Source organism: Orcinus orca, chromosome 1 (assembly GCF_937001465.1).
Source record: "Orcinus orca chromosome 1, mOrcOrc1.1, whole genome shotgun sequence".
Taxonomy (NCBI): domain Eukaryota; kingdom Metazoa; phylum Chordata; class Mammalia; order Artiodactyla; family Delphinidae; genus Orcinus; species Orcinus orca.
Window position 1 is genome coordinate 187086655 of NC_064559.1, and position 26061 is coordinate 187112715.

Consider the following 26061-nt stretch of genomic DNA (forward strand, 5'->3'; position numbering starts at 1 on the left):
CTGTGAACCTTTACCAATATGTATGGTTGCTCTATTTAACTTTTCTGTATAAAAATACTGCTCCTGAGTGAATACTCAGAAAAAAAAGTAGGGCTTCGCTGGTGGCGCAGTGGTTGAGAGTCCGCCTGCCGATGCAGGGGACACGGGTTCGTGCCCTGGTCCGGGAAGATCCCACATGCTGCGGAGCGGCTGGGCCTGTGAGCCATGGCCGCTAAGCCTGCGCGTCCGGAGCCTGTGCTCCGCAACGGGAGAGGCCACAACAGTGAGAGGCCCGCGTACCGCAAAAAAAAAAAAGTAAACTATTTAAAGTGAAAATATGATATATAACTGAATATGATGTATAACTGTACAGCAAAGTGTGCTGTACACCTGAAACTAACACAACATTGTTAATCAACTATACTCCAATATAAAATTTTAAAAAATAAAGTGAAAATATGTGTCTTAAGGATTGAACCACTTTACAAAAGAGCTTTACATTTAACAGTAATCTAATTGCCCACAGATAAGCAGGTTTCGAAATTCATGGGTTTCTGACCCTCAGAACTCTATTGTTTTGACTTCATTAAATTTATCCAGTATTATAATTTTTAAAATTTGTGTTTTATGCATAGATTTCATTAGAGAAGTATGACTTAAAAAAAAATCACTTGTTTCAACTTCCCATAACACCTAAAAGTAAGGGCATGTTGAGATAGGATTGATTTACATCAGAGTCTTGGAACCTGACTGAGGGGACTGATTCTCTTTCTGGGTACCTGGAAAACTTCTTGATGTGACATCGGATCCTTGACCATACTGATAGCCAACAGGAGTAGAGTCCATTTCCGCATCCATTTGTGCCTGTTCTTCAGATTGCGAGATGTGGCTGGAAGAATCAGATGTTCGTGCTTCTCGTTTGCTTGACTTATAATGAGCCATTTCAGAAGGCTGTGACAACCTCAAATGTTTGGATTTTTTAATGGAATCTTTCCTTTGTTCATGCTTGGCCAGAGGCTGTTGAGTATTCCTTTGGGAGGCTGGATGGTAATTATACTTACTCCAAGATTTCCCACTTATACCTGTTCCTTGATCTGGGCTTAGGTGAGAATGTGGAGAACTGCTTTCATCTTGCCAGCCACCGCTATAAAAAGAGGAGCGTTCTATACCATCAGAACTGGCATTTTTATCCGAAAGGCTGAAATAGCGATCCTTTTCTTTTTCACTAATGTCTAATGAAGATTTAATAAAGGTCTTACATACACTAATGACATCAGTCATCTGAAGGAAGCTAGCAGCGGACATCACTTCTATGACATTCTGACCTGTGAGAGAGAGCTTGCCGGAATAGACAAAGTCCAGGATAACTGTAAAAGTGTCAGGGGAGAAAGCCTGAAACGTTGCTGTGGTTGGCTGACTTGTCTCCTTGGAGTTCTGGGAAAGAAGCATTTTAAAGTAGCCGCTACTAGCAAATAATACATTTCGATGGGCTTTAAAGACCTTTCCTTCAACCAGAATACTGCAGTCACAAAATACATCCTGCCTGCGCTGCTCATTCAGTTGTTGCAGGAGGTGAGACTGATGAGAGGAGATCTCCATTCTAAAGAGGAAAAGAAACAGTGGTTACCAAAAATCGGAGTAACACTGCTTCTCTGAGTCAAGTAAAATGACAGTCAGAAACCTCTGTCCTTTTTCCATTAAAAACACTTTCTCCTTAGAGAATATCGTCTCCAAGACACAGAAGATAATGGGTTTCAGGATATCATGTAAGACTCTACTCTTAGTTAGTTATTACATTTTTAGACAATTATTTGTTCAGTCACTGAACCTGACTGAGCATCTTCTATAAATCAGGCCTTCTGCTATATATGGTGAACTAAACAGGCTTGATGCTTGCCTCCATGTAGTTTTTAATCTAGCCGGGTACCAGCTTGAAACAAATACTCATATGAAGTTATAAATGACAAGTTAAGTGCTAAGACAGAAGGAGCGTGCTCTTAGTATAAAAAGGTGAACTAGTTTAGATTGGGATGGAGAGGGTTAGGGAATACCTCTCCAAGAAGTCACATTTAAGCTGAGACCTCAAAGATGACTAGGAATTAGCCAGGTGAAGAATGAAGGGAGAAGATTTCTGATTCCAGCAAAATGGTGGTCTAGAAAGTGCTGAAACTTTGCTGTCACAAATCTCTAGAGATGCTGGCTAAATACTGCCAAGGCTTTAAACTGTATGGCTGAGCTGCTGGGGCAGCAACATGGGCTCCGGTTTTTATCAGTAACAGAAACTGGAACTCTCTAAGGATTCAACCGTAATGAAAAAGGACTAGTAAACTTTGCCCCGAAGTCCAGGGAAAAGGCAAAGAAAGTTTGTCTTTGCAGGGCTTTAGTTGGGAAGAAAAAAATCCCTAGGTGAGATATCAAACCCAAGGTTGTGCTTTGTGAGGTTCTGGAGTCCAAATTTATTTTACCTGCTTGGTGTGGGAAACCTTAAACTAAAAAATTACCATGAGAATTAGTCCTGGGCTGGTGGTGTCTGTGGGGACACCTTGCAGAAGCAAATGCCAAACTGCTCAGGAGGGAAGCTCTCAGAACCCAGGCCAGGTGGGAAATAAGCTCTGCTTAAACTGAACTCAGTCATTCCCGTCTCTGTACAGAGTGGATCATTTCCAATATTGTACCACCATGATGTCTAAGATGGCCTATCTTTAAAACTCCCCTTGATTTCACATCTATTTCTGGCTACAACTCCATTTCTCTGCTCCCTTTACACACAGTTCATTGAAAGAGTTTTTTGTCTTGGTTTTTTCATTTGCTATCTTCACTTCTCCCATTCTAATCAGGTTTCCATCCCCATCCATCAAAACCCATTTTTTGAAAGATCATTAGTAACCTGCATGTTGTCAAATCCAATGGTCACTTCTTTGTCCTCATTTTACTGACACAGTGGATCACTCTTTTCATCCTTTCAAACACTTGTTGCACTTACTTGGCTGCCAGGACACCACTCCTTCATGGTTCTTCTACTGCTCACTCCTCAGTCTCCTCTCCTGGCTCTTCCTTGTCTAATCTCTAAGTGCTTTGGGATTCAGGACATGCTACCCCCCAAGATGGCACCTTGGCATATTGAGTATTTTGAACTGAAGGAGTCTGAGTAAACAGCAGAAGCAGGAAGGTCACTCTGACACCCCCTCCCTTTTCCACTGCAACAGATCACAAAACCCTCAGGTGAGAGGTGTCCACCCTACACCCAGAGGAAAGGAGCCTCCTTATCTCAGAAGACAAAGGGACGCTGAGAAGACTCTGAACAAACAGGCTTTGCTGGGTGTGCCCCAGTTTTCTAACCTTACCTCTTACTCCTTATTCTACCACATTCTTCCACGACTCTCCACTCCTCACCAAGCCTAGCATAAAAATACTCAGGTCTGTCTCTTCGGGCCTTCATTTCCTTATGCAGCCTTCTGTGTCATGTAAAATTTATATTGAGTAAGTTTGTATGCATTTCTCCTGCTAATCTGTTAGTTTGATTTTCAGACACTGCCCGGAAGAAGGTCAAGGAAAATTTTTTCTCCCCTACAGCTGGAATGTCGCGGGCCTCAGGGCTCAGACCTCTCCTCTACTTATATCATTCCCTAGGTGAGCCCATCCAGTCTCATAGCTTTAAATACCATTTTACATATCTAGCCCCTGACCTCTTCCCTGAACCTCAGACTCAAATTATCTGTTTATCTGCATCTCCACTTAGATGTTTAATAGGCATCCTGAGCTCAACAGATCCCAAACCACTCTTCATTCATCCTCATCTTAAACCTGCCTTTCCTATAGTCCTATCAATCTCAGGAAATGGTAACTCCATTCCACTTATTTAGACCAAAAACATGAAGAGTCATCTTTGACTGTGTGTTGTCAGCTTTACCTTCAAAACAAATCCAAAATCCTACCACTTCTGTGCTACTGCTGTTACCACTTCACTCCATCACCTATTATCAACAGCCTCCTAATTAGTCTCCTTGCAACTTCAGTCTAGTCTGAATACAGCAGCCATGGTGACGCTTCTGAAACACGAGTGAAATCATGTTACCCCTCTGCACAAAACCCTCCAAAGAAAGGTTCCCCACCCAACCCCAAAGTTCTTCTCATGACCTACACCATCTGCATCCTGCCCCTCCTGGAACCTCTCTGCCCGCATCCCTTCTGCTCTACCCCTCACACACTGCATTCCAGCTCCAAAGACCTCTGCTTGTTCCCAAACATTCAAGGCATGTTCCTGTCATGCAGCCTTGTACTTGCTATGCCTTCTGCTTGGAAATGCTTCCTCCAGATATACACATAGCTCACATTCTCACATTTTCTAGGACTCTGCTCAAATGTCACCTTATCCTTTACCATTTCCTTTACCATTAGCCAGGTGAAGAATGAAGGGAGAAGATTTCTTCTCCCATTACCGTTCTTTTTAAAAAATTAATTAATTAAAATAAATTAATTTAAATAAAGGCTTTCCTTTACCATTCTTTTAAAATTAATTAATTAGTTAATTTTTGGCTGCGTTGGGTCTTCGTTGCTGTGCGCGGGCTTTCTCTAGTTGAGGCAAGCAGGGGCTACTCTTCGTTGCAGTGCGCAGGCTTACTGTGGTGGCTTCTCTTGTTGTGGAGCACGGGCTCTAGAGTGCAGGCTCAGTAGTTGTGGTGCACGCGCTTAGTTGCTCCGTGGCATGTGGGATCTTCCCAGACCCGTGTCCCCTGCATTGGCAGGTGGATTCTTAACCACTGCACCACCAGGGAAGCCCCCTTTACCATTCCACCTCCTCCCACTCTCCGTCCCCTTTCTCATTTACTCTTTGTTTTCTCCTACTAGAATTTAAGGTCCAAGAGAGCACAGTTTGCCTGTTTTGTTTACTTGTATATTCCCAGCTCCTTGAACAGCACTTGAGCAAACAACAGCTGCTCAATCAATGCTGTTGAATGAATGAGTCAAAAATATTAAAATACACAAGGCAATTGTTCTTTATAAAGAAGAATCAGCAGGCATAACAAGCAGAGAATTAGAACCCCAAGAATTTGAGAAAAATAGTACAAAACTCTAATAGGCTATTAAATAAGTATGTTTAAAATGATCAAAGATAAAAGGTGATGTAGACTAGCACATAGTTATGAGCACAGACACTAGAACCAGGTAGCTTGATTGGAATTCTAGTGCTATCACTTAACTAGCTGTGTGAACCTGGGCAATGTATTTAACCTTTGTATTGCTGTTTCCTTATCTGTAAAGTGGAACCAAAAATAGCACTTATTTCATAGGATTATTGTGAGGATTGAATGAGTTGATGTACATATACCACTCAAAACAGTGTTTGGCATGTAGTAAGTCACAAATTTTAGCTATTCTCCTTTTATTTTATTATTATTATCCATAAGAAAAGGAAAAAAAAGAAGAGGTACGTTTGAAGAGGAATCAAATGAATTTAATATATGAAAAATATAAGTAATGAAATTAAAACACCTCATGCTGCAAGATGAGTGTCCCATCTGCAGTCTCATGTCCATATTCCTGGCAGGAAGAAGACAAAAAGACAAAAGGCAATTACCAGCCCAGTCTATTTTCTTTTTTATCAGGAAAAAAAAAAAGTTCTTCCAGATGCCATAGCCAGGGGACTGACACTTGCAACTCAATGGCCAGAATCATGTCACCTACTTTTTAGGTGTGCACTCCCACTAATGGTATATATCAATTTCTACTTCTCAATTTTTGCCAACACTTAATATTATCAGACTTTTAAATTTTGCCAATCTTATGGATATGCAATGGTATGCTATTGCTTTTATTTGTATGGACTGAACAACTTTTAATGTTTGTTGACCATGATTAAGTGAATTTCCTTGCTCATTACAATGTTGTCAAGTAACACTGAATAACAGCTAACCACAAAAACAATGTTATACAATAGTATTTATTTAGCTTAGTGCCTTTGGGTTGGATGGGGCAGCTTGTCTAAAGTGGCTGTGTTATTACATGGTCTTACATCTTCCTCCTGGGACTAGTAGGCCAGCCCAGACAATTTCCTCTCACAACAATGGCTGAAGTATAAAAGCCCAAGAGGAAATACATGAGGTCTCTTAAGGCTTAGGCTTGTAACTGCCACATTGTCACATATTCTAGTAGACCAAAGCAAATCACATGGCCAAAAGGGAGAAATATCCTCTGGTCTGTTAGTGAGAAGAACTGCAAAGTCATACAACAAAGTGTGTGAATGTTGGTAGGGGGTGATGAACTGGGGCCAATAATGTTATCTACACAATATCCTTTCTTATTTGTAAAACTGGATTATCTTTTTCTTATTGATTTATAGGTATCCTTTATATACCCAACATACAAATCCTTTATCAGTTATATGCCTTGCAGATATCTTCTCTCATCTGTGGTTTGTCCTTTTAACTCCATTAAAGATAGTTTTCATTAAAAAGCAGCTTTCAGTTTTAATACAGTCAACTTATCAATCAAAGTGTTTTCTCTATCTTGTTTAAGAAATCACTATCTCAAGGACATAAAGATATTTTTTAAAGTTCTGTTTTTCACTTTTAGGGCTTTAATCTACTATTGATTTTGCATATGGTATTCTAATTTTTTTTCATATAGATAATGAATCTTTCTGGCACTGCTTATTGAACAGCAACTCCTTTCCCCACTAATCTGTAATGCTACCTCTGTTATTCATCTAGTTTCCATAAATTCATGGCTCTGTTTCTGAGCTGTCCAGTTTAATTTGACTCTCTCTCTGCACCAATACGTCACAGATTTTTTTTTTTTTGCGGTACGTGGGCTTCTCACTGCTGTGGCCTCTCCCGTTGCGGAGCACAGGCTCTGGACGCGCAGCCTCAGCGGCCATGGCTCACGGGCCCAGCTGCTTCGCGGCATGTGGGATCTTCCCGGACCGGGGCACGAACCCGTGTCCCCTGCATCGGCAGGCGGACTCTCAACCACTGCGCCACCAGGGAAGCCCCACATCACAGCTTTAATTACTAAATCTCTAAAATGAGTTCCCCCACCTAGGTCTTCTTCAAATAACATTAAAAAAAAAAATTCTGGGGACTTCCCTAGTGGTCCAGTGGGTAAGACTCCATGCTCCCAATTCAGGGGGCCCAGCTTCGATCTCTGGTCGGGGAACTAGATGCTGCATGCATGCCACAACTAAGAGTTCACATGCTGCAACTAAAGATCCCGCACACTGCAACGAAGATCCTGTGTGCCGCAGCTAAGACCCGGTGCACCCGAAATAAATAAATAAATATTTTTTAAAAAATTCTGATTGTCTCTTTGTTCTTCTATATAAAAATTAGGATAAACTTATCAAGTTTCACTTAAAAAATATCCTATAGGGATTTGTTTTCTGGAATTGAATTTATAGATTATGGGAGAACTCACATCTTTATAATATTGAGTCTTATCATCTATAAATATGGTATAATTTGCCACTCAGGTCTTCTTTCATATTCTTCAGTTATGTTTCCCTATTTTCTTTAAGATCTTGCACGTTTTTTGTTAGATTTATTTCTGTTGCTTATAGGTTTTATTGCTATAGTGAATGGGATAGCAGGCTTTGTCAGCTGAATGGAAATGCTGCTAAAATGTTACCATTAAGAATAATATTTAGGGACTTCCCTGGTTGCGCAGTTGTTAAGAATCCACCTGCCAATGGAGGGGACACGGGTTCAATCCCTGGTCCAGGAAGATCCCACATGCTGCAGAGCAACTAAGCCTATGCGCCACAACTACTGAGCCTGTGTGCCACAACTACTGAAGCCTGCACGCCTAGAGCCCGTGCTCCACAACAAGAGAAGCTACCACAGTGAGAAGCCTGTGCACCACAATGAAGAGTAGCCCCCACTCGCCGCAACTAGAGAAAGCCCGTGCGCAGCAACGAAGACCCAATGTGGCCAAAAATAAATAAAAATTTTTAAAGATTTATTTATTTATTATTTATTTATTTTTGGCCGCGTCGGGTCTTCATTGCGGCACTTGGGATCTTCGTTGAGGCATGCGGGCTCTTCGTCGTGATGCGTGGGCTTCTCTCTAGTTGCCTCATACGGGCTTCTCCCTAGTTGTTGTGTGTGGGTTTTCTCTCTCTAGTTGTGTTGCGCGGGCTCCAGGGCGCGTGGGCTCTGTAGTTTGCAGCACGCGGGCTCTCTCATTGAGGCACGTGAGCTCAGTAGTTGTGACATGCGGGCTTAGTTGCCTTGTGGCATGTGGGATCTTAGTTCCCTGACCAGGGATGGAACCCCCGTTCCCTGCATTGTAAGGCAGATTCTTTGCCACTGGACCACCAGGGAAGTCCTGAAGCGGTAGCTATTTAAAAATTGTTACTCTAATTGTTTCAGGGGACGCTTTTGTTTACCAGTCTGTTATGTAATTTCCCTTCTGTTTATTCATTATTCTATTCCTACTGCTCCCCCTACTCACTCAGTACCTTTTTCTGGTAATAACTCCTCAACTTTTCTTAAGAGGATCACCCCTTCACTTCTCTGGTTCTTATGGTTTGGGAGATATTGACTCAACTCATCACTCCAGAGGTCAACTTGTGACCTAGACCTGGCAAATCAGAGCACTGCATTCCCACGGCCAGTTACTGGTCTGGGAATGGACACGTCAAACAAGGCCAGAAAAAGAGGTTCAATCAAAGTAAATCTTAGCATTTTTTATTGGAGCGACCAGAAAAGAAGACCACTCTTATGAGGTTGTGAGCCTGGAGCTATAGTAGATTTTCTGCCACCATGAGGAGAGAGCCTACATGAGCAAGGACCAACACTGAGGAAAGCAGAGCAAAGAAACAGAAAGGCCAGATCCTATCAACATCATTTTTCCCTAGACCAGAGGTGTTTGGGCTGTGCAGCACGGCATGTGGGACCTTAGTTCCCCGACCAGGAAGAACCTACATCCCCTGCATTGGAAGTGTGGAGTCTTAACCACTGGACTGCCCGGGAAGTCCAGGTCGTTCATTTCTATAAAGGGTCAGATAGGAAATATTTTAGGGCTTGTGGGTGTGAGAATGTGATTTATAATAAATATATATTTTGGAGTTTGTCCGTGGTTCCTGGCTCACAGCTCCCCAAACCCTTGGAGTTTCCTAAGCAGTAAGAACAATAGGAACATCTTTTGTTATAATATTTGGTCTTTTGTCCTCAGTTCCTGAAATCGCATCAGAGCCATAAAGGTGAAATGGACATCTTGTTATTATAAAAAGCCCCTTTCAACCATAACTGAGTTTATGTTAATAAGGCGACTTTCAGAAGTCCCCTAAAGATTGGAGGAGGTTGCCAGGGAAACCAATCAGTGGATTAATTAGATTAGAGGGTTGGAACTCAGAGTCTCACCTCATGACCTCTGGAGAGAGAGGCTGGAGGTTGAATCAATCACCAATGGCCAATGATTTAATCAATTGTGCCTATGTAATGAAGCCTCCATAAAAACCCAAAAAAGACAGGATTCTGAGCTTCCAGGTTGGTGAAAGAGAACTCATCCACTTGCCAGCCCTAAACTCCACAGGGACAGAAGCTCCTGGATTCAGCATCTTGCCCTATGTATCTCTTCATCCAGCTGTTGATTCATATCCTTTAATACACTTTGTAATGAACCAGTAGTCTAGTAAGTAAACTGGTTTCCTGAGTTCTGTAAGCCACTCCAGCAAATTAATCAAGGAGGGGGTCCTGGGAACCTTTATAACCAGTTGGTCAGATGCACAGGTAACAAACAACCTGACTTGTGATTGGCATCTGAAATGGAGGCAGTCTTGTGGGATTGAGCTCTTATAACCTATGGAATCTGATGCTATCTCCAGGTAGATAGTACCAGAATTGAGTTGAGTTAGTGTTGGGAGAATTGCTTGGTTTGGGGAAAAAAACCACACATTGTAGTGGGCCATAGATCTCTCTCACAACTACTCAACTTCACCACTATATTGCTCAAGTCAGAGCACAAAAGCATCTAGACAATATGAGAAGGAATGGGCATGGTTGTGTTCCAGTAAACCTTTATTTACAAAAACAGACACAGGCTCCTTTTGCTAACCCCAGCCCTAGACCTAGTCATGGCTTAGGCTGTATCTATCCTTGGACTTTTCAGTTATTTGAGCCAATAAATGTCCTTTTCCTTAAGCCAATTTGAGTTGGCTTTCCTTTTAACTTGTAACCAAAGAATCCCAATTTATGTTATATCTGAAGATTCTGAATTCTTTGGTAACTTTCATCTAACTATTAGTGCAACTTTTGTTTAAAATCCATTCTTAATCCGGAAAGGAATCAAAGTTGGCTTCACAGAGGAAAGATTAATTGATGTCCAAGTCATTGCCAGTTCTTTTTCAGACATAAAAGTGTTACATAAACACAAATTCTATTCTTAAAAGATTTAATAAAAAGTTAATTCCTTGGGGGGGAAACAGATTTTCTTTTTCAGTTTAAGTTTAATAAGAATTTGCTTTCCAGGCAATTTGTAGACGTTTGAAGTGAGCATCAGTATTGTTAAGAGTTGCAAACTGCAGTCACTTTGTACAAATTTAAACAGGCTCCTTGCTGAGAGTTGATAGGGAGTGGGGGGATGTTAACAGTGAAAGTAAAGTGGAAAATTTCTTCTCCTGACTGCAGAGACTTGAGCACTGCCTTTGACAAGCAGAAGAAACAACAGAGGACCTCTGAAAAGGCTGAGAGCTGTGGGGAATGACTTCAGCAATGGACTGTGTCAAAGGGCAGTCACACAACTCATCCCTAAAGTGAAGTACCCCAAGTTGGCAGCTGAATTCCTAGTGCTATATACTCTTGAAAATATAATTTCAAGATAGGATTGAGAGTGAGTTCCAGGGGCTTAATGAAAAGACTCCAATAAATAAAAGGGAAAAGGCAGTTCACACACACACACACACACACACACACACACACACAGACATCTAGGTAACACACATATGGCAGGGAGGAGAAAGAGAACAATCAAGGATGACTCCAAGCTTTATGGCCTGAGTACTGGCAGAAGGGACTTGCCATTTCTTGAAATGGGAAAGACTGGGAGAGAAACAGGTTGTAGGGGCTGGTATCTGGAGCTCAATTTTGGACATATTAAGTTTAACATCTCCTGTTATTTATCTAATAAGAAATAAAGAGTGGGCAGCTGGGTATATGACTAGCATTAAGGAAATAGGTCCAGGCTGGGGATATAAAATTCGGAATCGTCAGCATATAGACGGTATTTACAGTCATGAGATTAGATGTGATTACCAAAGGAGGAAGCTACAGAGAACAGAGGCAAGTCCTTGGCACTCCAACATTTAGAGAACAGAGAGATGAAGAGGACCAAGAAAAGATACCTGAGAGGAAAGCCAGAAAGATAGGAAGAAACATCCTGTAGGTGAAGAAAGTGTTTCAGGGAAGAAGGGGCGATCAACTCTGTTAGTTTTGGTAAGATGAGGACTGAGAGTTGACCACTGGGATTTATCAGTGGTGTGTGTGTGTGTGTGTTAGGGTGGGTTTAAGGGAGAATGGAATGAGAGAAACAAGCACACACAACTCTTTTCAAAGAGTTTTGCTGTAAAGGGAAAGAGAATAAGGGAGGAAACTGGGGTTAAGACTGAAGAAGAATCTGAATATTTTAGAAAAAAAAAATAACTGAAGAAATAAACTTCCAGATGAAGCAGGAAGGGATTGAGAACACATTAAAATGGTTACTATTAGAAAGGATTAGTGAGGGGTGGGAGAAGAGGGTACCCTCTCTGCAACAGGAAGAGAGAGTGAAAAAATGTACAGATACCTAAGAGAAGGAGTGACATGGGAGCTCATTACAGATGCCGTTGATCTCTAAAATATCACTATTTGTGAAAATGATGAGGATGGGGGAAATGTGGTAGAATTGCAGTAGTTAAATGTAAAAATGTATAGCTGATTTTTAATCTACTCTGATTTATACTTTTCACTCAAATCACAAGATTAAAGTATCATAACATAAGCTGAGCTTAAACCATAGTAGATACTCAATAAATATTCAGTGGATTCGTACTGGTGAAACTGTTTCATTGCTAGACTATAGCAATTGACAGGCAGGAGAAGTTGCCATTTTTCCTTAACCTACCAATCTATGGCTGAATAAGTTTGTTTTTTGCTCTTGTCAGGAAGCAGGGCTTTCATAACTAAGGCAACGGATTTTGGTTTCCGTACTGATAATTTTTACCTCTTCCTTACCTATTTAAGCCAAACAACTGTCCTTTTGTATTCTGCTCTGTTCTGATGGGTAGCGTCTGGGGCTGAGAGTCTGCAACTTCATGACCCAGGATCTTTCATCAGTTAACTTTCTGTAGGATATGCTAAATGGGTCATAATGGATATCAGAAGACCAGGGGAAGAGAGAAATTTCCAGCTTCTAGCTCTCACAGTGGCTGGTGTTTGTTGTAATAGTAGCAGGATGGGAGGATTCTGGACAGCAGCTCAGGCAGATGCAGAATCTTTTTGGTGGTTCCAATTCTGATCGAGGTGGCAACTCTTCAGCAGATCTAACACTGTGTCTCCAAAGGTCCAGCAAGCAGTATATGCTTGTGGGCTCAGCTTTAAGGGCTGGTGAACTCTAAGCCCTTGTGATTAGCAGCTTGTCGCCTCTGAGTATCATTTCCTTCTTTCTTTTTGTTCCTCTAGACCCCATCCTCATTTGTGCTCTTCTAGGCCTTCCCACACCCTTGTATTGGGTTGGCCAAAAAGTTCATTTGGGTTTTTCCATAACATGTTATGGAAAATAATTTCGTGTATTATATTATCTCTGTCTGGAATATCTAGAATGACTCCCATTTTCTGGATAGGACTATATAATCTTGGTGACAGAAAAGTTTCCAGGAAATAGACCCTCTAAGCTTGAACAGAGTGATGGCCTTACTGCCAATGGAAAATGGAGATGTAGTAGCACTATGATTACCTACCTACCTTATCACCTGTGTTTGCTTAGGATGAAGTCCTATTGAAGGCAGTGCTTTGGGAGATGAAGTGTAATTGCTGCCTTTCCTCAGCTCATACATATGGTTCCAAAGTGAGCTCCCTACAACAAGTTGACTGAGGAAGAAAAAGTTAAGGCCGATTTAGAGATGGTTTTGCACAATATGCCGGCATCAGCTGGAAGTGGATAGTTGAAACATCACAAATCCCATCAGAAGTGTCCCTGAAAGATTTTGGGAAGGAAAATCTCCCCAGTGAGCATCTGGTTGCCCACTCTGCATAGAGAGAGAGATAGACACAGGTATAGATTTTACCCTGATTCATGGACAGTAGCTAACAAGTTGGCCAAAGAGTTAAGGATTTAGAAAGAACCAGACAGAAGAACTGGTGAGCAAAAGGCATGGGGCAAAGAGGCAGGTGGAAATACCTCTTGGAATGGCCACAGGGTAAGAGACGTTAGTGTCTCACGTGAATGCTTAATAAAGGGTACCCATTGCAGAGGAGGCTCTCAGAAGGTAGACAAGATGACCTGTTCTGTGGATGTCAGGCAGCCTCCTTCCCTAGCCACCATGAAGCTTGCTGTATACTCCATCACCCAGAAGCATCTTACCTGATAAAATGGTGGAATAACCAACTGAATATTCCATTATGGCCCCATAAGAGAGATGATACCCTGAGAGATCGGGGTGCTATCCAAATGGATGTGGTATACAATTTTAGCCACTGACCAATATAGATGCTATTATTTCCATAACTAGAATACTCACTTCTAGAAATCAAGGGGTGAAAGTGGCAGTGCCTCCTTTCACTTTTACCTCTAACAGCCCACTTACAGAATTCTTGCTTTCTGTCCCTACAAAGATCTTATCTCTCAAAACAGGAATGTTGCCACCAGGGAAACATTGCATGCTTCCACTAAATTTGATCATGACTGACCTAAAAGAAGAATGAACGTCACCCATTTTGGGGAAACGATGATGGTGTCATTGTTTGTATGAAGGATAGTTGCATACTGGAAAGCAGACTCGTGAACTTGTTTAGAATTTTAAATATGGGAAGAGTGGTATATGTGGATGCCATGTAGCCAAAGAGGGTGGACTATATTGGTCATTTACCTGTTGTCTCTCAGTTCAACACCCGCCATGCTCTACTCTACTCTCTACTGATGTAATTGGAATTCTGCAAATGACATTTCCCAGGCTTCCATCCTTGCAGCTGGCTTCCTGTTAGAGTCTTATCAGTAGGAGGTGCCAACAGGAGATCAGTAAAAGGAAAAATGTTTCCTGCTTTGGGCAGTGAAAATGCAGCAGTTTCTGGTGGCTGCTGGCTGTTGGTGTAGCGGCAGCAGGAGCAGGTGATTCTGGACTCCAGTAGACTTTCCAGCCTTTGGACTTCCCCTCTCTGATAGAAGTGGTACCTCTCCGGCAGATCCAGAACGACTGTGACAGCAACTCCAACTGCACAGCAGCCAGCACAGACTTGAGAGCTCCAGCTCAGGGGCACAGCAGCTTCTGATCTATGATTGGAATTCTTTTTTGTTGTTGTTTTTAAATATTTATTTATTTAATTTATTTTGGCTGCCCCAGGTCTTAGTTGCGGTACGCAGACTTCTTAGTTGCGGCATGTGGACCCTTAGTTGCAGCATGCATGCGGGATCTAGTTCCCTGACCAGCGATCGAACCTGGGCCCCCTGCATTGGGAGCGTAGAGTCTCACCCACTGGACCACCAGGGAAGTCCCTATGACTGAAGTTCTTCTAGCTCCCCTGGCCCCTTTTTTTTCCTTTTGCTATTCCAGCCCTTCTTAAACTTTTGGAAGCAATTTCATATATTAAATTTCTTCTCTTTGAAATACCCAGAGTGGTTTCTGTTTCCCTGAGGAGACCCTGACTGATAACATTTCTAGTCCCTAAAACAGATAAATCTAAAAAAAGGATCTATCCTGAGGCTTGCCCTTCTGGACAAATGATATAATCTTCCCTCTCAGCTTCTCTCTTAACTTTTACTTCTTACAAACAACCATAGTCAATAGAAGCTGCATTTATTTTGTTGTTGTTATTGTTGTTGCATTGTTTTTCGTCATTAACTTATTTAAGCAAAATTCTAAGCACTCACCAAAGTAAAGAAGAAAATATAGAGAATACTTGTGTATTTATTACCCAGCTTTAACACTGATCGATTTTGCTAATTTTGTGTCTTGTATCTACCTCCATTTTCCACCCAGAATATTTTAAAATAAAATCACAGGCATCAAATCATTTCACCCATAGTATTTCCTGTGTACTTTTTACATGAGCCTCCTTCCATTTCTGTAATTACAGTTGGACCTCTGTTATCCTTTGCCTGCACAGGACCCCTTTCTCTTCCTCAGCATAGGATTCTTCTTTTTCTTTTGGGAACTGCCTTCCAAAATTTGGTGATGCTGTTCATCCCTTTGCCTCCCTGACTCCATGGACATATGAACTACACTTGTCAGTCTGAGTGTGTTATGGAAGCTAGAGAATAAAGGTCTCACTACGCAAGGGCACGGGCCTTAAGGATCGCATGAACCTAGAACTGCAAAAAGTTACCTTCAACAACTGGGAAAGCCCACCTAAGAACTATGCTAACACAGAAGAAAACTAGATAGAACTGTTTCAGAGAGAGTCCTGATGATATTATTTTAATACCTGAATCCAGCTGTGCCTAAAACCAATGCTCCTTCTGGATTTTTAGTTATGTGAGCCAATAAATTTCCTTTTCTGCTTAAATTTAAGTTGGATTTCTATCATGTGTGACCAAGAGTCATTTATTACTAATTTGTAACACTCTCCAAGCCTGCAGCGATAGCCCATTCAAGAATACTCTATTTAGCAGGGAGAGCATATTTCTATAAATGGAAACGTTAATAGAATCAGTGCCATTAAGGTCATCATATCACTAAAGCATAGTTTCTGGTGTTGCTATTTTGCAGTTATTTTTTCCTTTCATATTCCCTGAAATCCTGGTATGCCTCCAGGCAAAGTTTCTTCCAACTTTGTTCATTCAGATAGTTGTGAGTCATTTCTTCTCAGGCTACAGTAATTCCTATGATAGCTTTCATGATGTCAGAAGTCTTCCACCAATCTCTAATTAACAGCTGATCAGGTTTTTAAAAGTGTTTCCCTGGTTTGAACCACCGTAAAGTATCGATTTTAACATCCAAAGTAGTATTTTTGTTTAGTACTCTTACGGTAACTTTAGCTTTAACACTTGTGATAAGTTATTACGGGTCAAAATCATTCGGCAGAACATGAAATAATGACAGAAAGTGAGACTGTGGCAAAGAAACACATAGATTAGTGAGGGCTCTCAAACTCAGGAACATACCATCTGCTAAATCAGCTCTCTTTAGTGTTAACTGTATTCACTGGCTGAGCAGTTATTTTTTAAATGCATTAACCACAATTCAGTACTGTATCAAATTTATAAATATGAACATATACAGAGATGAAAAGCACTATAATAAATTAGTGCTCAAGAAGTTACGTCTATAATGAAATTTCTTTCATGTTTAAAATAATCTAGGTTCTAGCTAATAGTAGGCTTTGAAATCCCGAACTTCCCAGAAATTATTTCATAAAAAAGACTAAAAAAGCAGTTGGCTAGAGATTGGGGCCTTCACATTCTCATTATAGGCCCAAAGATCCAGCTTTTGCTGAATCCTTATATGCCCAAGTCTCTGGAATACAGACAAACCAGGGATACTGTGCTAACAGAGGTAGAATATACTCAAGGTTATATCATACAATTGCCGAAACAGGACATCTGGGAATATTGCTAAAGAAGCATGAAATCAATACCCAATCTTTTACTATCATATCCTATCAGTTAAAATCTAATAGTTCCTCTATTCTAATCTGAAGCACAGTAGTAGGTCATGACTTAACAATTTTTTGCTATTATAAATAATGCTGCAATGAGTACCTTTGCACACAGATCCTTGAGCACTTGTGAAATAATTTGATTCCTAGAAGAGTACAGACAGATTACCTTCCCAAAACACTGTATCAATTTAAATCTTTACCAACATGAAATGACAGTGCCCTTTTCCCCCAACACTTTCATTAACTCTGGATATTATCTCTTTAAAATGCTTCTCTTCTACCCTTAAGGAAAAATACCAGGGAAATATCAATACTATTATTTAACATTGTCCTGGAATTACGAGCCAATGAATTAGGCAATATAATTAAAATATGAATATTGGAAAAGATGAAATGGTTATTGTTATTGCAGATATTATATATCTTTAAATGCAAAAGTAAAATTAGAAAACTATTTTCTAAAGTAAAATTCTGGGCTTCCCTGGTGGCACAGTGGTTAAGAATTGCCTGCCAATGCAGGGGACATGGGTTCAAACCCTGGTCCGGGAAGATCCCACATGCTGTGGAGCAACTAAGCCCTTGCGCCACAACTACTGAGCCTGTGCTCTAGAGCCCGTGAGCCACAACTACTGAGCCCACGAGCCACAACTACTGAAGCCCCCGTGCCAAGAGCTTGTGCTCTGCAACAAGAGAAGCCCCCATGATGAGAAGCCCGTGCACCGCAATGAAGAGTAGCCCCCGCTCTCCGCAACTAGAGAAAGCCCATGCACAGCAACAAAGACCCAATGCAGCCAAAAATAAATAAATAAATAAAAATTTAAAAAATAAAATAAAATAAAGTAAAATTCTTGGGCTTTTGTCATGTTGGAGTAACTGGTACTAGACTTGGCCTTCTGCTATAAACAATTAGAAAACTGGACAAAATACATGAAAAAATTGTCTTCCGACAATGAAAACAGGGCAAGTGAGACTGTGATCTCCAAGAAAAGGAAACAAATGAGGCAGCCTATTATCACTTTGGCTTTCTGGATTTTGATACAGGGAGGGGAAATCAAACTGGATTGAACAGACAGAGGTGGTGTTCAAGAAGGCTGAGGTGCCTGGCAGTTGTGGGGCAAAGTACCAGAGAGAGGCAACTACACAGGCAAAGAGATCAATAAATCTGCACAGGAGTATTCTAGAGTCTGTGCTGAACACTAATCTACAAATGTGTAAGGTTAAACTACAAGAGTTCAGCTGAAAAACAATTGGGGAACTGTGAGCAGAAAAATTCCCAGAGCTCACACAGGGTTAAGAGACAATTGTTTTGACCAGTCAGGATAAAGATTCTTCACTGAACACCTAGGGCATTTACTAGAGACCCCAGAAGAGAAACACCTTAGTAGAAGGACTAACCTAACTCAACAGTAAAGATGACTCTAGAACTGCCCCAAAGTTCAAAAACAAGCTTCAAAATCATCAAGCTGATTCATCTGCAGCTTAACACATAAACCAAAATTCAAAAGTCTTTGAAGGAAAACAACAAAATTCAGATACTCAAAAACATATAATTACAATGTTCACCATTCCATCAAAAATCACTAGACATGTGAAAAAGCAAAAAAAGTCACCTTAAAATCAGAAGAAAAACTGGTCAATGGAAACAGATCCAGGAATGAAAGAGATGCTAGACTTAGTAAACAAGGATGTAAAAAAGAGTTAATATACTTAATAAAATTTTATATTTAAAAATTTTATATTTAAGTTTAATTTAAAATTTGAAGAAAAACATGACTATATTGAGAGAAAGACAAGATATAAAAATAATCAAATCTAGAAACAAATACAATATCTGAAATTAAAAATTCGGTAGATGGGCTTAGTGGCAGATATTATAAACTGCACAAGAATAATCCATGAATGTGAAGACATAGCAATGGAAATTATCCAGACTAAAGTTTTTTAAAAGAACTCGGGCTTCCCTGGTGGCGCAGTGGTTGCGAGTCCGCCTGCCGATGCAGGGGACACGGGTTCGTGCCCCGGTCCAGAAAGATCCCACATGCCGCGGAGCGGCTAGGCCCGTGAGCCATGGCCACTGAGCCTGCGCGTCCAGAGCCTGTGCTCCGCAACGGGAGAGGCCACAACAGTGAGAGGCCCGCATACCGCAAAAAAAAAAAAAAAAAAAAAAAAAACTGACAAAAAATAAACAGAGCCTTAGTGACATGTTAAACAATATCAAATTGGTCTAATATATTTGTAATTGACGTTCCAGAAAAGGTGGGGGCAGAAAAAATATTTGAAGCAAAGAGGAGAAACATAAATATACAGTTATAAGGTCCTTACACTATACATCAGAGGTTGACAAACCTTTTCTGTAAAAGGTCAGATAGTAAATATTTTAGGCTTTGCAGGCTAGTAGTCTTTGTTGCAACTACTCAACTCTGCCACTGTAGCATAAAAATATGCCATAAACAATACGTAAGTGAGTGGCTGTGATTGTGTTCCAATAAAACTTTACTTACAAAAGCAGGGAGTAATCCCCATTTGGCCTGAAGTCTGTAGTCTGCTAACCTGTGCTATATATGAAGTGGTACAATATGTGATAATTATAAGGGAAAATGCATATTACAACTCTTGGAGCAACTGTTAAATATAAAACAAAGAAATTAAGCTAATAAGCCAACAGTGGGGATAAAATAGAATACTGAAAATTACTTAATATTCTTTTATTGAGGCAGGAAAAAAGGGGAAGAGGAACAACAGAGATGGCATAAATAGAAAACAAATAGCAAGACGGTACACTTAAATCCAACTATATTGATAATTATATCAATGAAAATATTCTGAACTGCATTAAAAAAGGAGATTGTCAGACTGGATAAAATTGATGACTCAAATATATGCTGTCTACAAGAAACACACTTTAAACCTAAAGATACAAATGTTAAAGTAAATAAAGGTAAAAAAGCATATGATTAATTGTAAGAGAACTGGAATGGTTACATTAACATCAGACAAATCAGGTTCAAGACAATACCAGAGCTAAAAAGATATTTTATAATGATAAAAGGATTAATTCATTAAGAAAATATAACAACGATAAATGTGTACATACTTAATAACACAGCTTTAAAATACATAAAGCAAAAACTGGCAGAAGTGAAAAAAGAAATACTGAAATTCATAATTATTATTGTATATTTCAACACTCCTCAGTAATTGGTAGAAGGAATAGATAGAAAAATCAATATGGATATAAAACACCTGATCAACACTATCAACCAACTTGGCCAAACTGACATTTATAGAACACTCTATGCAACAGATTAATGGAATAGAATAGAGTCAGAAAAAGACATGCAAATATTTTATCAATCAATTTTTTTAAGTAAGGCTCATTTCATCAATTGTTTTTACAAAGGTGACACAGTAATTCAATGGGGGGAGTAATATTTTCAAACAAATGGTGCCAGAACAACTGTATATCCATTACAGGAAAAAAATAAACCTTGACCCTTACTTTACACCACATATTGATACAAATTTTCACTCAAAATGGATCATAGAACTCAATGTGAAAGTTAAATTTCTAGAAGAAAACATAGGAGAAAAATCTTTAGGACCTTGGGGTAGGCAAAGATTTCTTAGGACACAAAAAGCACGGACCGTAAAGAAAAATCTGACAAACCCTGCTCTTTGAAAGATACCATTAAGGAAATGAAAAGCCCAGCCATGAACTAGGATAAAATATTTGCAATACATGTATCTGACAAAAGACTTGTATCTAGAATATATAAAGACTTCAAAAAACTCAATGATAGGACAAACAACTCATTGGCAAATGATTTGAACAGATATTTCACTAAAGATATACAAATTAGCACATGAAAAAATTTCAACATCATTAATCATTAGGGAAATACAAATTGTGGTTTTACACAATGAACACTGAAAGGTCATTACACACCCACTGTAATGGCTACAACTAAAAAGACTGACAGTACCAACTGCTGACAAGGATGTGGAGAAAGTGGATCTCATACACTGCTGGTGGGGATGTAAAATGGTACAATCAATCACTTTGGAAAACTGTTTAGCAGTTCCAATAAAGTTAAACCTACTCTAGGACCCAAGAATTCCATTCCTAAGTATTTACCCAAGAGAAATGAAAACATGTCCACAAAGAGACTTGTATCAATACAAGAATCTTCATAGCAGCTTCATTCATACTAGCCCTAATCTAGAAAGAAATGTCCATCAACTGGTGAATAGATAAATTGTGGTACATCCATACCATGGAATAGTAGTGAGCAACAGGAAGGAACAAACCTCTGATACACACAATGACATGAATGAATCTCAAAAGCATTAGCCTCAACAAAAGAAGCCAGACACAAAACAGTACAAACTGTGTGATTCCAGTCACATGAAATTCTAGAAACAGGCAAAATTAATCTAGAGTGACAGAAAGGAGGTTGACAATTGCCAGGGGCTGAGAGTGAGACAGGGGCGTTTACTTCAAAAAGGCATGAGGAGGGCTTCCCTGGTGGTGCAGTGGTTGAGAATCTGCCTGCTAATGCAGGGGACATGGGTTCGAGCCCTGGTCTGGGAAGATCCCACATGCCACGGAGCAACTAGGCCTGTGAGCCACAACTACTGAGCCTGCGCGTCTGGAGCCTGTGCTCTGCAACGAGAGAGGCTGCAACAGTGAGAGGCCCGCGCACCGCGATGAAGAGTGGCCCCCGCTTGCCACAACTAGAGAAAGCCCTCACACAGAAACGAAGACCCAACACAGCCAAAAATAAATAAATTAATTAATTAAAAACTATTAAAAAAAAAAGGCATGAGGAAAAAATAAGATAGGACGGAAGTTCTGGGTGATAGAAACGTTCTATATCTTATTTATGCTGATTGTTACACATGAATACATATCAAAACCCACTGAACTTGTACACTTAAAACCGGTACATCTTATTGTATGTAAATTATACCTTAATAAAGTCAATTTTTAAAAACTCATTAGAAACAAGAGAATTTGGGAAGATATCCCAGTTATAAAATACACAAAGTGAATACACAAAAAATGAGTAGCTAGTTATCAGATGCAATGGAAGGTTCTTCTTGCAAAATAGTGAAAATTAAATATTTTAACAAGAAATATGCAGAAACTTTATGAAGAATATGATAAAGCTCTGTAATGAGGATCATAAAAGAACACTTGAATAAACAGACTCCTGCCTTAGCTTCCTTTCTGTTCTCTGCTTTTACCAGAGGGATCTGCTAAAAAGTAAGTCAGGTCATATCATTCCTCTACTCAAAACTTCCAATGGTTTCCCTCTCAGAAAGAATGCCAAAATCTTTACCCTCGTCTAAAAGGGCTGCAAGATTTCCCTTCCTCCCTCTACCTGCCCCTAGCTCTAACCTCATTGGTTTTGATATTTCCCAATGTGCCAATGCACTCCTGATGGACCTTGTGTCGGGAACACTCTTCACCCAGATCTTCACATAACTTGTTCCCCAACTTTATACAAATCTTTGCTTCAGTATCACTATCAGAGGTTATCTTGACAAATCCATCTTTAGTGTGGGAAGTTTCAGTTGATCACTAGGGCTCAATAGCTGTTGTCATAGAAACTATGTCATATGTGGCACAGTTTAGAAACCAGGGGAAAGGATTAAAAGGAAACATGATAGCTGTCTTCCAATATTGAAGGACAATTATGTGGAAGAGGAAGTAGAATTATTCTTCAGCAGTAGACTAGTCCTCTGGACTGATCACTAGAATGTAAGTTCCAAAAGAGCTGACTGTTTTGTTCACCTCGGCATCCCTCGCACAGAGCGTGTCTGGCACACAGATGCTCAGTCATATTTGTTGAATAAATGTTCAGTGTAGTTCTGAAAAGCAAGAAGGACGGATGGATAGGACTAAAGGGGGACAGATGTTAACTCAGTATAAAGAACAATTTCTTAAAAATGAGAACTTGATGGGATTTATTTGAACTCAAGTGTCTTGATCTAGTGCCTTCATATTTATATGCAAGCAAACTAAGGTTTGGAAAGTTTTAAGTCGATGGTTATTATACTGCTTGTCTCAGTCCATTAGTGGGTTTTGAAATCATTTTAGTTAGGATTTTAAAGAACACAAAATAGAATTTAAAATAGTAGAGCTTATTGCAAATAGTAAGAATTCTTATATGAATTTTTTGTTTCAGATAGAGAGAGAGATTAATAAGCAGAATCCCAGGTATGTGTGTATTGGGTCAAGATGTAAAATGTAGTATTTCTTACTGCGGGTTTTGGTAAAAAAAATTTTTTTTGAGAAATACTGGGTTAAGCTGTTCAACAACAGAATTTGCCCCCTTGCAAAGTAACGAGTTTTATTTGCAGTTGAGGTAGCGGCAGAATGTCATTGACTTACGGTGAATACACTTGGGGAGAGGTGGGGCTAGATGACTTCAGGAATTTATATTTTTTCTTTATATTTGTCTATATTTTCCAAAAGGATCATACATCCTTTTTAAAGTGATTTAAAGTAGTTTTAAATACATATATATGAAACACATTTTACAATAGAAATTAGACATTTTAAATGGAGATGAGATGGTTTCTGTAGGTTGACATTTAGCACCATTTGTCCTGGAATCCAAGGCAAAAGCAAAAAACAGAGAAACACAAACAATTTATATAGTGCTCACATCATTTGCCCAGTAGAAATGAGCATTGTTCTGGCACTAACTTTTAGGAGGAATTTGTATGTGAATTATTATGAGGACATAAAATTTCATTATAGAGAATATTTGGACTAATACAATAAACTTCCTAATTGGTCTCCTTGCCTTTTATCTTTCTCTCTTCAATCTACCCTGAAGTATGTTTTCCTTCCAGATTCTCCTGTTTAGAATTCTTTAGTGGCCCCTTCCTGCCTACTAGATAAAGTCCATATTTCTATGAATGGATTTAGTACCCTTTACGACCCAGCTTCTGCCAATCTCTGCACTCTCATCTCCTACCAGCTACCTCACCTCCCACTCTTAAGCTATATGCCATTCCCAGGCACGCTATACCTTTCATGCCGCCAAGCTTTTGTACATATTGTTCCTGTGCTACAATAAAACCACTCTTCTCAGTCTGAGAAACTCTCACTCTTCGTTCAGAGTCAGCTCAAACAGAGGATCCTTTGGGAAGCTTTCCTTGACTTCCCTGGGCTCATGTTTTTGTTTGTTTTTTGGCCATGCCACGTGGCATATGGGATCTTAGTTCCCTGACCAGGGATCAAACCCGTGACTCCTGCATTGGAACCGTGGAGTCTTAACCATTGGACCACCAGGGAAGTCCCCTCTGGGCTCATGTTAATTGCTATTCCCTCCATGCCCCATTGTACTGTATACATGTATGCCATGGCAAGTGCTAGAATGCATTTTATTTGCCTATTCTGATGTATGTTTCCCTGCTACATTGTATTGAATAATATCCATATGAGGAGAGACCATGTCTATGTGTATGCCCAACCTTAGTTTAATGTTTGGGATGTGGCAGACATTCAATAAATACCTTCACCAGTGTCCTTACTGAACTAACAAAGGTTCTTTTTTTTTAAAAAAATAAATAAATTTATTTATTTATTTATTTTTGGTTGCATTGGGTCTTCGTTGCTGTGTGTGGGCTTCCTCTACCTGCAATGAGCGGGGGCAACTCTTCGTTGCAGTGCGTGGGCTTCTCATTGCGGTGGCTTCTCTTATTGTGGGGCACGGGCTCTAGGCACATGGGCTTTGGTAGTTGTGGCAGGAGGGCTTAGTAGCTGTGGCTCGCAGGCTCAGTAGTTGTGGCACATGGGCTTAGCTGCTCCGCAGCATGTGGGATCTTCCCGTACCAGGGCTCGAAGCCACGTCCCCTGCAGTGGCATGCGGGTTCTTAACCACTGCGCCACCAGGAAAGTCCTGAACTAACAAAGGTTCTTTACATGACTTTCCCTATATGTTGCCTCTAAAGTCAAGGACGTCCTGGGACTTCCCTGGTGGTCCAGTGAGTAAGACTCGCGTTCCCGATGCAGGGGGCCTGGGTTCGAGCCCTGGTCGGGAGCTAGATCCCGCATGTATGCCACAACTAAGAAGTCTGCATGCCGCAACTAAGAGTTCATGTGCCGCAACTGAAGATTCTGCATGCCCCAGTGAAGATCCTGTGTGCTGCAACTAAGACCCAGTGCAGCCTAAATAAATAAATAAATATTTAAAAACTAAAAATAAAATAAAGTCAAGGACATACTATAATTAATTCAACAAAAACATTTCAAAGGCAAGCTAAGCTAATATGCTTTGAGTACACTGTCCTTTGGAATTTTATCTTGACATGGGGTTCAAGCTGATTAGCTATCACCTTTTTTTGTGTCCCCACTGTGTACTATACATAACTTTACTGTGACACATATCACACTAATTTTTGTGTCTGTCTTTTCCTGTAAACTCTTTGAAGGCAGGTGGAGTCATACTCATCTTTTTTTAATCCCCATTTTATGGCACAGAGTCTGGTCTACAATCTATTAAAAGTTTGTTGGTGATAAAATACATCTATTTTAGCCCCAAACCCAGCATCTTAATAGAAGCATCCCAGTAAAGTCAGCAACAGAACAAGGATGCCCTCTATTACCACTACATATTATTTAACACTGTTCTGGAGACATTAGCCAATGCAATTAGACTAGAGAAAGAAACTACAGAAAGGAACACTGGAGTGTAGGAGGTAAAATTACCATTGTTTTCAGATAAGATGATTGTATACCTGGAAAATGCAACAGAATCAACTGTAAAATTACCACAAACAAAAAGAGTATTCATTCAGGGCTTCCCTGGTGGCGCGGTGGTTGAGAATCCGCCTGCCAATGCAGGGGACATGGGTTCGAGCCCTGGTCCGGGAAGATCCCACATGCCGTGGAGCAACTAGGTCCGTCCGTGTGCCACAACTACTGAGCCTGAGCTCTAGAGCCTGCAAGCCACAACTACTGAGCCCACATGCCACAACTACTGAAGGCTGCATGCCTAGAGCCCGTGCTCCACAACAAGAGAAGCCACGACAATGAGAAGCCTGTGCACCACAATGAAGACCCAACACAGCCAAAAATAAATAAATAAATAAATTTATTTAAAAAGAAAGAGAGAGAAGGACAGACCAGTGGAGTATACTAGGAAATCCAGAAATGTACCCCAGTATATGCGGGAATTTAATATATGATGAACAATAAAAAGATGAGCAACTTACTATGTGGCACTGGGACAATTTTTAGCCTTCTGGAAAAAGAAACTAAGCTGGATTTTCACCTCCC

At 40.2% G+C, this 26061-nt stretch overlaps 1 protein-coding gene across 9 annotated transcripts in view; it reads left to right on the forward strand.

Moving 5' to 3' along the window:
• Nucleotides 1-26061, forward strand: part of ZBTB8OS (zinc finger and BTB domain containing 8 opposite strand) — a 71195-nt gene that overhangs the window by 34043 nt on the left and 11091 nt on the right. For 2 of the 9 annotated variants that reach the window (XM_033422277.2, XM_033422278.2), the window contains one exon: nucleotides 10605-21584. The exons of 3 other annotated variants lie outside the window; for them this stretch is intronic. Coding sequence is in view for 5 of the 6 variants with exons in the window: in XM_033422278.2 (XP_033278169.1) it covers nucleotides 10605-10625 (21 nt within the window). In the remaining variant the exon portion in view is untranslated. 4 more of the 9 variants (XM_049696431.1, XM_049696429.1, XM_049696430.1 and 1 more) reach the window with 4 other exon arrangements.